The sequence below is a fragment of the Nesoenas mayeri genome (assembly GCF_963082525.1).
Source record: "Nesoenas mayeri genome assembly, chromosome: 32".
Lineage (NCBI taxonomy): Eukaryota > Metazoa > Chordata > Aves > Columbiformes > Columbidae > Nesoenas > Nesoenas mayeri.
The window spans coordinates 516,904-528,602 of record NC_137570.1 but is presented as its reverse complement, the minus strand read 5'-3'; the positions used below and the strand labels follow the sequence as shown (position 1 = coordinate 528,602).

Sequence of the window (11,699 nt, the reverse complement as noted above, 5' to 3'; positions counted from 1 at the left end):
GCCAAAAGTGGCCCCCAAAGGGTTCATGGTCATTTTTATTCTCCATTATGGGGGGGGGGGGGGGGGGCCACAGGGGTCAAAGGTCACACGGGGGTCATGTGGGGTCAGGGGGTCACGTGGGGTCACGAGGTCACGTGTGGTCCCAGGGGTCACATGGGGTCACTTGGCTTGTCAATCAATCGCCACTCCAGGGTCACATGGGGTCCCAGGGGTCACGTGGGGTCATCCAGGGGTCACATAGGGTCACTTGCTTGTCAATCAATTGCTGCTCCAGGGTCACGTGGGGTCACGTGGTCCCAGGGGTCACATGGGGTCACTTGGCTTGTCAATCAATCGCTGCTCCAGGGTCACATGGGGTCCCAAGGGTCACGTGATGTCATCGGGGGGTCACATGGGGTCCCAGAGGTCACATGGGGTCACTTGGCTTGTCAATCAATCGCCACTCAGAGTCACATGGGGTCCCATGAGCTCATCCGGGGGTCACGTGGGGTCACTGGGGTTGTCAATCACCAGCCAATAGGAGCTCAGAGGTCGCTCAGCTTGTCAATCAATCGCCGCTCGGGGGTCACGTGGGGTCACGAGGTCACGTGGGGTCACTTGGCTTGTCAATCAATCACCACTCCAGGGTCACATGGGGTCCCAGGGGTCACATGGGGTCACTCGGCTTGTCAATCAATCACCTCTCCAGGGTCACATGGGGTCAGGGGGTCACGTGGGGTCCCAGGGTCACACGGGGTCACTTGGCTTGTCAATCAAACATCACTCCAGGGTCACGTGGGGTCACGTGGGGTCCCAGGGGTCATGTGATGTCATTACAGGTCACATGGGGTCACTTGGCTTGTCAATCAATCGCCGCTCCAGGGTCACGTGGGGTCATCCAGGGGGGTCACATGATGTCATTAGTGGGGTCACTGGGTTGTCAATCACCAACCAATAGGAGCTCAGAGATCGCTCAGCTTGTCAATCAATCGCCTCTCGGGGGTCACGTGGGGTCATGAGGTCACGTGGGGTCACATGACGTCATCGGGGGGGGGGAGTCACGTGACGTCACTCGGGGATGTCAATCACCAGCTCATCGTCGCCGTCCAGGGCGTCGTCTCCGCTCCCCTCCCCCTCTGGCCCCTCCCCCTCTGGCCCCTCCCCCTCTGGCCCCGCCCCCTCCCCTGGCCCCGCCCCCCCTGGCCCCGCCCCCCCGGCCCCTCCCCCCCCCGGCTCAGCAGCCGCGGGGGACGCAGCTGGGGACGGGGGGAGGGGCGGCCGGGGGCAGCGGGAACGGCGGCGCCACCTGGGGGGCAGACCCATAAGTGACACGTCAGTGACCCATAAGTGAGCCCCAGAGCCACATATTGACCCACAAGTGACCCAGAAGTGACCCATAAGTGACCCTCAGACCCACACATATCCCCCCGTAGCGCCCCATTGTGCCCCATATCTCCCCATATCCGCCATATCTCCCCTTATCCCCCCATATCCTCCCCATAGCGACCCATAGCACCCCATATCCCCCCCATATCTCCCCATAGTGCCCCATATCTCCCCATATCCCCCCATATATCCCCATAGTGCCCCATATCCCATTGTGCCCCATATCCCCCCATTAGCGCCCCATATCTCCCCATATCTCCTCATATCTCCCCATATCTCCCCCATATCTCCCTATAGCGCCCCATATCTCCCCACTGTGCCCCATAGCGCCCCATATCTCTCCATATCTCCCCATAGCCCGCCCATTGTGCCCCATATCCCCCCATATCTCCCCATAGCGCCCCATATCCCCCATATCTCCCCATAGCGCCCCATATCCCCCCCATTGTGCCCCATATCTCCCTATAGCACCCCATATCCCCCTATATCTCCCCATAGCCCCCTATATCCCCCCATTGTGCCCCATAGCGCCCCACAGCGCCCCATATCCCCCTATATCTCCCCATATCCCCCCATTGTGCCCCATATCCCCCACAGCGCCCCATATCCCCCCATATCTCCCCATATCTCCCATAGCGCCCATAGCGCCCCATAGCCCCCATATCCCCCCATATCTCCCCATTTCTCCCTATATCTCCCCATATCTCCCCATATCCCCCTCATATCTCCCCATAGCCCCCATATCTCCCCATATCCCCCCATAGCGCCCCATATCTCTCCATATCCCCCCATATCTCCCCCATATCTCCCCATATCCCCCCATAGCGCCCCATACCTCCCCATATCCCCCCATAGCGCCCATATCCCCCCATTGTGCCCCATATCCCCCCATATCTCCCCATAGCCCCCCATATCTCCCCATATCCCCCATAGTGCCCCATACCTCCTCATATCTCCCCATATCTCCCCATATCCCCCCATATCTCCCCATAGCACCTCACATCCCCCCATATCTCCCCATAGCGCCCCATTGTGCCCCATATCTCCCCATATCTCCCACATCTACCCATATCTCCCCATATCTCCCCATAGCGCCCCATATCTCCCCATAACACCCCATATCTCCCCATTGTGCCCCATATCCCCCCATATCTCCCCATATCTCCCCGTATCTCCCCATTGTGCCCCATATCTCCCCATATCTCCCCATATCCCCCATATCTCCCCATATCCCCCCCATATCTCCCCATATCCCCACCATTGTGCCCCATATCCCCCCATATCCCCCATATCTCCCCATAGCGCCCCATATCCCCCCCATAACACCCCATATCCCCCCATTGTGCCCCATATCCCCCCATATCTCCCCATATCTCCCCATATCTCCCCGTATCTCCCCATTGTGCCCTATATCTCCCCATAGCGCCCCATATCTCCCCATATCCCCCATATCCCCCCATTCTGCCCCATATCTCCCCATAGCACCCCATATCTCCCCATATCTCCCCATAGCGCTCCATATCCCCCCATAGCACCCCATATCTCCCCCATATCTCCCCATAGCGCCCCATATCCCCCCATTGTGCCCCATATCTCCCCATATCTCCCCATATCCCCCCATTGTGCCCCATAATCTCCCCATATCACCCCATATCTCCCCCATATCTCCCCATAGCACCCCATATCTCCCCATAACGCCCCATATCTCCCCATAGCGCCCCATATCCCCCCGTATCACCCCATTGTGCCCCATATCCCCCATAGCGCCCCATTGTGCCCCATATCCTCCCCTATCTCCCCATATCTCCCCATAGTGCCCCATATCCCCCCATATCCCCCCATTGTGCCCCATTGTGCCCCATATCACCCCATATCTCCCCATATCTCCCCATAGCACCCCATATCTCCCCATAATGCCCCATATCTCCCCATAGCACCCATATCTCCCCATAGCCCCCCATTGGCCCCCCATTGTGCCCCATATCCCCCTATATCTCCCATAGCACCCCATATCACCCCATTGTGCCCCATATCCCCCCATAGCGCCCCATTGTGCCCCATATCCCCCCCTATCTCCCCATATCTCCCCATAGTGCCCATATCTCCCCATATCCCCCCATTGTGCCCCATATCTCCCCACATCTCCCCATAGCGCCCCCCAACCTGCAGGCGCCGGTTGTTGCGGCTGCGGCGGGCGGGGCCGGGGGGGCGGGGCCTGGGGGGGCGGGGCCCGTCGGGCGGGGCCAGAAGCTCATTGGGCAACGGGCTGAAGGGGGGTGTGGTCACCTGGGGGGGTGGGAGAGGGCGGGGTCAGTAAAGGACACGCCCCCCTGAGCTCCCATTGGCTGGAAGGGGTGGGGGACTCAGGACACGCCCCTTGATGGGATTGGTTGGGGGGAAAGGGGGCGGAGCCACATGGGAATGGGGGGGCCCTGGCCACGCCATTCCCAACTCCTATTGGCTGGAAGGGGTGAGGGGACCCAGGACACGCCCCCTTGATGGGATTGGTTGGGGGGAAAGGGGGTGGAGCTACATAGGAATGGGGGTCCTGGCCACGCCCCAAGCTCCCATTGGCTGGAATGGGGGGGACCCAGGACACGCCCCCTTGATGGGATTGGTTGGGGGGAAAGGGGGTGGAGCCACGTGGGAATGGGGGTCTAGGCCACGCCCCCCTGAGCTCCCATTGGCTGGAAGGGGCGGGGGGGTACTCAGGACACACCCCCTTGATGGATTGGTTGGGGGAAAGGGGGTGGAGCTACGTGGGAATGGGGGGGTCTTGGCCACGCCCCCGAGCTCCCATTGGCTGGAAGGGGTGGGGGACTCAGGACACGCCCCCTTGATGGATTGGTTGGGGGGAAAGGGGGCGGAGCTACACAGGAATGGGGGTCCTGGCCACGCCCCCAAGCTCCATTGGCTGGAATGGGGGGGGACCCAGGACACGCCCCCTTGATGGGATTGGCTGGGGGGAAAGGGGGTGGAGCCACGTGGGAATGGGGGTCTAGGCCACGCCCCCCTGAGCTCCCATTGGCTGGAAGGGGGGGGGGGACTCAGGACACACCCCCTTGATGGGATTGGTTGGGGGAAAGGGGGCGGAGCTACGTGGGAATGGGGGGTCTTGGCCACGCCCCGAGCTCCCATTGGCTGGAAGGGGTGGGGGACTCAGGACACGCCCCCTTGATGGGAGTGGTTGGGGGGAAAGGGGGCGGAGCTACGTGGAATGGGGGGGGCCAGGCCACGCCCCCGAGCTCCCATTGGCTGGAAGGCAGGGGGGGACTCAGGACACGCCCCCTTGATGGGATTGGTTGGGGGAAAGGGGGTGGAGCTACGTGGGAATGGGGGGTCTTGGCCACGCCCCCGAGCTCCCATTGGCTGGAAGGGGTGGGGGACTCAGGACACGCCCCCTTGATGGGAGTGGTTGGGGGGAAAGGGGGCGGAGCTACGTGGGAATGGGGGGGGCCAGGCCACGCCCCCGAGCTCCCATTGGCTGGAAGGCAGGGGGGGACTCAGGACACGCCCCCTTGATGGGATTGGTTGGGGGAAAGGGGGTGGAGCTACATGGGAATGGGGGGGCCAGGTCACGCCCCTGAGCTCCCATTGGCTGGAAGGGGGGGGGGGGGGGGCATTCAGACCACACCCCCTCATTGCCATTGGTTGCGGGGCCGAAGGGGCGGGGCCATTGTCACTCACCATATATGGAGTGGGCGGAGCCTGGAAGGCGGGTGTGGGGGGGGAGGGGCTGCGCTTCCTGTGGGGGGAAATGGGCGGGGTCAGGGGGGCGGGGCCATCTTGGAGCCACGCCCACCACCCCGGCCGCCATATTGGATGCTGGGGGCGGCCATATTGGAGCCCCGCCCACTATCCTGGCGGCCATATTGGATGCTGGGGGCGGCCATGTTGGATGCTGGTGGCCATATTGGAACCCCGCCCACTATCCTGGCGGCCATATTGGATGCTGGGGGCGGCCATATTGGATGATGGCGGCCATCTTGGAGCCCCGCCCACTACCTTGGCTGCCTTATTGGATATTCGGGGTGGCCATATTGGAAGTTGGCGGCCATATTGAAGCCACGCCCACTATCTTTGCCGCCATATTGGATACTGGGGGCAGCCATATTGGATGCTGGCGGCCATATTGGAACTCCGCCCACTATCCTGGTGGCCATATTGGATACTGGAGCTGACCATATTGGATACTGGCGGCCATATTGGAACCCCGCCCACTAGGCTATTGGCCATATTGGATGCTGGGGGCGGCCATATTGGATGTTGGTGGCCATATTGGAGCCCTGCCCAGTGCCTTGGCAGCCATATTGGAGCCACGCCCATTATCCTGGCCGCCATATTGGGTACTGGGGGTGGCCATATTGGATGTTGGCGGCCATATTGGAGCCACGCCCACTATCCTGGCGGCCATATTGGATACTGGGGCAGCCATATTGGATGTTGGCGGCCATATTGGAACCCCGCCCACTATCCTGGTGGCCATATTGGATACTGGGGGTGGCCATACTGGAACCCCGCCCACTAGGCTGGCGGCCATATTGGATACTGGGGGCGGCCATATTGGAACCCTGCCCACAAAACTGGCGGCCATATTGGATGATGGCGGCCATCTTGGAGCCCCGCCCAGTGCCTTGGCAGCCATATTGGAGCCACGCCCACTATCCTGGCCGCCATGTTGGATGCTGGGGGCGGCCATATTGGATGCTGGCGGCCATCTTGGAACCCCTCCCATGATCCCGGCAGCCATATTGGATACTCAGGGTGGCCATATTGGATGCTGGCGGCCATCTTGGAACCCATCCATGACCCGGCGGCCATATTGGATGCTGGGGGCGGCCATCTTGAACCCTGGCGGCCATCTTGGAACCCCTCCCGCCACCTCGGCGGCCATCTTGGAACCCCTCCCACGCCCCTGGCGGCCATCTTGGATGCTGGCAGCGGGCCATCTGGCCCCGCCCCCACCTCTTCCCGCCATCGCTGCCCTTGTTCCCGTCCCCGTCGCTGTCGGATGTCGCCGTCGCCTCCGAATCTATGGGGGAGGAGCCAATGGGGACCCACCCACCGACCCCATAGTGACCCACAGTGACCCACAAGTGTCTCCCCCAGACCCACAACCACCCCATAGCGACCCCCAAGTTGACCCATTCATGCCACACATTGACCCATAACCGCCCCACATCGACCCATATCTGCCCATAGTGACCCCCAAGTCCCACTCAGCCCCCTAAGTACCTGAAATTGATCCAAAATTGCCCCATAGCGACCCCCAACCGACCCCCAACTTCCCATATTGACCCCCAAAATGACCCATAACTGCCCCATAGTGCCCCATAAGTGCCCCACAGTGACCCCCAAGTCCCCCCCAGCCCCATAAGTGCCTGAAATTGACCCAAAATTGCCCCATAGCGACCCCCCGCTGACCCCAAACTTCCCCATATTGACCCCTAAGTGCCCCCAAAATGACCCATAAGTGCCCCATAGCGACCCATATCTGCCCCATAGTGACCCATAACTGCCCCATAGTGACCCCCAAGCCCCCCCAGCCCCATAAGTGCCCCCCCCCCCCCATTACCTGTTGTCTCCTCATCCACATTCTCATAGAGCAGCAGCCGGTCCAGCAAATAACTGGGGGGGGGGCAAAGGGGGTGTGAGGGACCCAGGCGTCCGGGAGGGACCCAGGAGTTCGGAGGGACCCAGGCGTTCGGGAGGGACCCAGGAGTGCCCCAGGGACCCAGGAGTTAGGAGGGACCCAAATAGGGACCCAGGAGTTCTGAGGGACCCAGGAGTTCTGAGGGACCCAAACAGGGACCCAGGCGTCCGGGAGAGACCCAGGAGTGCCCCAAAGGACCCAGGAGTGCCCCGGGGAAGCAGGAATATGGGAGGGACCCAGGAGTGCCCCAAGGGACCCAAGAGTGCGGGAGGGACCCAAATAGGGGACCCAGGCGTCCGGGAGGGACCCAGGCGTTCCGGAGGGACCCAGGAGTTCGGGAGGGACCCAGGAGTTCAGGAGGGACCCAGGAGTTCGGGAGGGACCCAAATAAGGGACCCAGGAGTTCTGAGGGACCCAAATAAGGGACCCAGGAATTTGGGGGGGACCCAAATAGGGGACCCAGGAGTTCGGGAGGGACCCAAATAGGGACCCAGGAGTTCTGAGGGACCCAGGAGTGCCCCAAAGGACCCAGGAGTATGGGAGGGACCCAGGAGTGCCCCAAGAGTGCGGGAGGGACCCAAATAAGGGACCCAGGAGTCCGGGAGGGACCCAGGAGTGCCCCAGGGACCGAGGAGTTTGGGGAGGGACTCAAATAGGGACCCAGGAGTTCTGAGGGACCCAGGAGTGCCCCAAAGGACCCAGGAGTTCGGGAGGGGACCCAGGCGTCCGGGAGGGACCCAGGAGTTCGGGGAGGGACCCAGGAGTTCGGGAGGGGACCCAGGCGTCCGGGGAAGGTGCATTTTGGGGCGATTTCAGTGCATTTCGGGACCTTTTGTCGCGCGAGACCTTGAGCAGTTTGCGCTGAGCCCTGCGCAGCTCGTCCTGGAAACATTCCTGCTCCTTTTTGGGGTGAAAAACGGCCGCTTTGGGCAAAAAGCGCCTCAAAATACACAGAAACGCCCCCGGGAAACCCCAAAAACCCCAAATTTCACCCCAAAACCCCCCAAATTCCGCCCAAAATGGAGATTTGAGGCCCAAAAAGCCCCAATTTCTACCCAAAAAGCACCAAGTTTGGCCCCAAAATCCACAATTTCAACCCAAAAAGCCCCAATTTCAACCCAAAATCCACCCAATTTGGCCCCAAAATCAACCCAAAATCCACCCAATTTGGCCCCAAAATCCCCAATTTCAACCCCAAAATCCCCAATTTCAACCCCCAAAATGCCCCCAAAATCCTCAATTTTAGACCCCAAAAGCCTCAATTTCAACCCAAAAAGCCCAATTTCAACCAAAATCCACCCCAGTTTGGCCCCAAAAATCCTCAGTTTTAGGCCCCAAAATCCCCAATTTCAACCCAAAAAGCCCCAATTTCAACCCAAAAAGCATCAAGTTTGGCCCCAAAATCCCAATTTCAACCCAAAATCCACCATTTCAACCCAAAAATCCACTATTTCAACCCAAAAATCCACAATTTCAACCCAAAAATCTCCAATTTCAGCCCCAAAATCCACAATTTTAGGCCCCAAAACTCAATTTTATTCCCAAAAGCTAAAAAATTCGCCCCATATTGGCGATTTCTGTAGATTTCTCCTCAATTCCTCCCCAAAATTCAGCCAATTTACCTCAAATTTACCCCCAAATTCCCCCAATTTACCCCAAAATTTCCCCAAATTTTACCCCAAATTCCCCCAAATTACCCCAAAATTTCTCCCCAAATTCCCTTAAATTCACCCCAAAAGATTCCCCCCAAATTCCCCAATTTTACCCCCAAAATTCCCCCCAACATTTCCCTCAATTTCCCCCAAATTCCCTTAAATTTACCCCAAATTTCCCCCAAATCCCTCAATTGACCCCAAATTCCCTCAATTACCCCAAAATTTCCCCCAAATTCCCCCAATTTGACCCCAAATTCCCTCAAATTTACCCCAAATTTACCCACAAAATTCCCCCCGATATTTCCCCAATTTCTCCAATTTCCCTTAAAATTTACCCCCAAATTTACCTCAAATTCACCCCCAAATTTACCCCAAAATTCACCCCCAAAATTCCCCCCAATTTTCCCCCAAAATTCCTCTCAATATTTCCCACAATTGCCCCAAATTTCCCCCAATTTACCCCAAATTTGTCCCCAAAGTTTCCCCCAATTCCCTTAAATTACCCCAAATTTCTCCCCAAAATTCCCCCCAAATTCCATTAAATTACCCCAAAATTCCCCCAAATTACCCTCAATGCCCCCCAATATTTCCCACAATTCCCCCAAATTCCCTTAAATTTACCTCAAATTTCCCCCAAATTCTCCCCAATTTACCCCAAAATTCCCCCAAATTCCCCCAATTTACCCAAAAATCCTCCCAATATTTCCCTCAATTTCCCCAATTTACCCCCAAATTTTCCCAATTTTACCCCAAAATTTCTCCCTAAATTTCCCTCAAATTCCCTTAAATTTACCCCAAAATTTCCCCCCAAATTCCCCCGATTTTACCCCAAATTCCCCCCAATTTACCCCCAAATTCCTCCCCAAAATTCCCCCCAAATTCCCTCAAATTTCCCCCAAATTCCATTAAATTTACCCCAAAACTTCCCTCAAATTCCCCCAAATTCCCTTAAATTTACCCCCAAATTCCCCCAAATTTATCTCAAAATTCCCTTAAATTTACCCCAAAATTTCCCCCCAAATTCTCCCCAATTTACCCCCAAATTTCCCTCAAATTCCCTCCAAATTTTCCTCCAAATTCCCTTAAATTTACCTCAAATTTTCCCCCAAATTCCACCTCAAATTCCCCCCCCAAATTTCCCTCAATTTACCCCAAAATTTACCCCCAAATTCTCCCAATTTTACCCCCAAAATTCTCCCCAATATTTCCCACAATTTCCCTTAAATTTACCCCAAAATTCCTCCAATTTTACCCCCAAATTCCCCCAATTTACCCCAAAATTCCTCCCTAAAATTTCCCTCAAATTCCTTAAATTTCCCCCCAAATTCCATTAAATTTACCCCAAAATTTCCCCCCAATTTACCCAAAAATTTCCCCCAAATTTAACCCCAAATTCCCTTAAATTTACCTCAAATTTCCCCCCAAATTCTCCCCAATTTACCCCAAAATTTCCCTCAAATTCCCCCCAAATTTTCCCCCAAATTCCCTTAAATTTACCTCAAATTTCCCCCAAATTCTCCCAATTTACCCCAAAATTTACCTCAAATTCCCCCCAAATTCACCCCCAAAATTTCCCTCATTTTCCCCCCAATTTACCCAAATTTTCACCCGAATTCCCCTCAATTTACCCCAAAATTTCTCCCTAAATTTTCCCCCAAATTCCTTAAATTTACCCCCAAATTTACACCCAAATTCCCCCCAATATTTCCCACAATTTCCCCAAATTCCCTTAAATTTACCCCAAAATTCCCCCATTTTACCCCAAAATTCCTCTCAATATTTCCCACAATTCCCCCCAAATTAGCCCAAAATTTCTCCTTAATTTCCTCCCAAATTCCATTAAATTTACCCAAAACTTCCCCCAAATTCCCCCCAATTTACCCCAAAATTTCCCTCAAATTCCCCCTAAATTCCCTTAAATTTACCCCAAAACTTCCCCCCAAATTCTCCTCAATTTACCCCAAAATTTCCCTCAAATTCCCCCCAAATTTTCCCCCAAATTCCCTTAAATTTACCTCAAATTTCCCCCAAATTCTCCCCAATTTACCCAAAATTTACCTCAAATTCCCCCCAAATTTCCCTCAATTTCCTCCAAATTTTCACCCAAATTCCCCCAATTACCCCAAAATTCCCCCCAAATTTACCCCCAAATTCCCCCCCAAAAAATTTCCCTCAATTCCCCCCAATTTACCTCCAAATTCCCCCCAAAATCCCCAATTTCCCCCCAAATTCCCCCCAAACCCCCCAATTTCCCCCCAAATCCTCCAATTTCCCCCCAAACCCCCCAATTTCCCCCCAAATCCCCCCAATTTAACCCAATTTCCCCCAATTTCCCCTCAAACCCCCCCAATTTACCTCAGACCCCCAATTCCCGCCAATTCCCCCCCCCCCCCCCCGCGGTGCATTGTGGGTCCCCCCCCCATCCCCCCCCATTTCCCGCCATCCCGCCCCTTCCCCGCCCCCCCCCCCCCGCTTTTCCCGCCCTTTCCCGCCCCATTCACATAAAGCAGCAGCTTGAGGCGCCTCTTGAGCGCCCGGTAGCGCCGTTTGTAGCCGCCGCCATCGGCCTCGGCCGCCCCGTTCATGGCCGCCGCTTCCGGCTCCTTCACGGAAGTGCCGGACGCCCCCCCCCCACGTCTCTATTGGCTCAGGGCGCCGCGCGTCACGCCCACTCGCTTCCCATTGGCTCAGAGCGCCCGCGCGTCCCGCCCACCGCCCTCCCCATTCATCCCGTCTATCCCCCCACCCCCCAGCTCGCTTCCCATTGGCTCAGGGCGCCGCGCGCCACGCCCACTCTCTCCCTATTGGCTCAGCGGCCCCGCTCGCCCCGCCCGCTCGCCCCGCGTGGAACCAGCCGGCTCGCCCCGCCCACTCGCTTCCCATTGGCTCAGCCGCGCCGCTCGCCCCGCCCACTCGCTCCCCATTGGTTCTCCCGCCCCATTGACCGCGGGGAAGGACCCAGGAGTTCGGGGAGGGCGCCAATCTGAGGGATTTAGGGACATCTGTTCAATTTCCCGCCAATTTTC

The 11,699-nt window shown here is 57.0% G+C and overlaps 1 protein-coding gene across 1 annotated transcript; it reads right to left on the bottom strand.

The window, feature by feature from the left end:
• Positions 1-124: 124 nt before the first annotated feature.
• INO80E (INO80 complex subunit E) lies at positions 125-11,279 on the bottom strand. Its single transcript, XM_080361490.1, has 7 exons — positions 11,175-11,279; positions 7,848-7,918; positions 6,941-6,993; positions 6,331-6,397; positions 5,053-5,110; positions 3,529-3,651; positions 125-1,158 (listed from the first exon to the last, which is right to left on the bottom strand). The coding sequence occupies exons 1-7, from the start codon at positions 11,256-11,258 to the stop codon at positions 1,048-1,050; spliced, it is 567 nt and encodes a 188-aa protein (XP_080217616.1). The 5' UTR covers positions 11,259-11,279; the 3' UTR covers positions 125-1,047.
• Between the last annotated feature and the right edge of the window lie 420 nt (positions 11,280-11,699).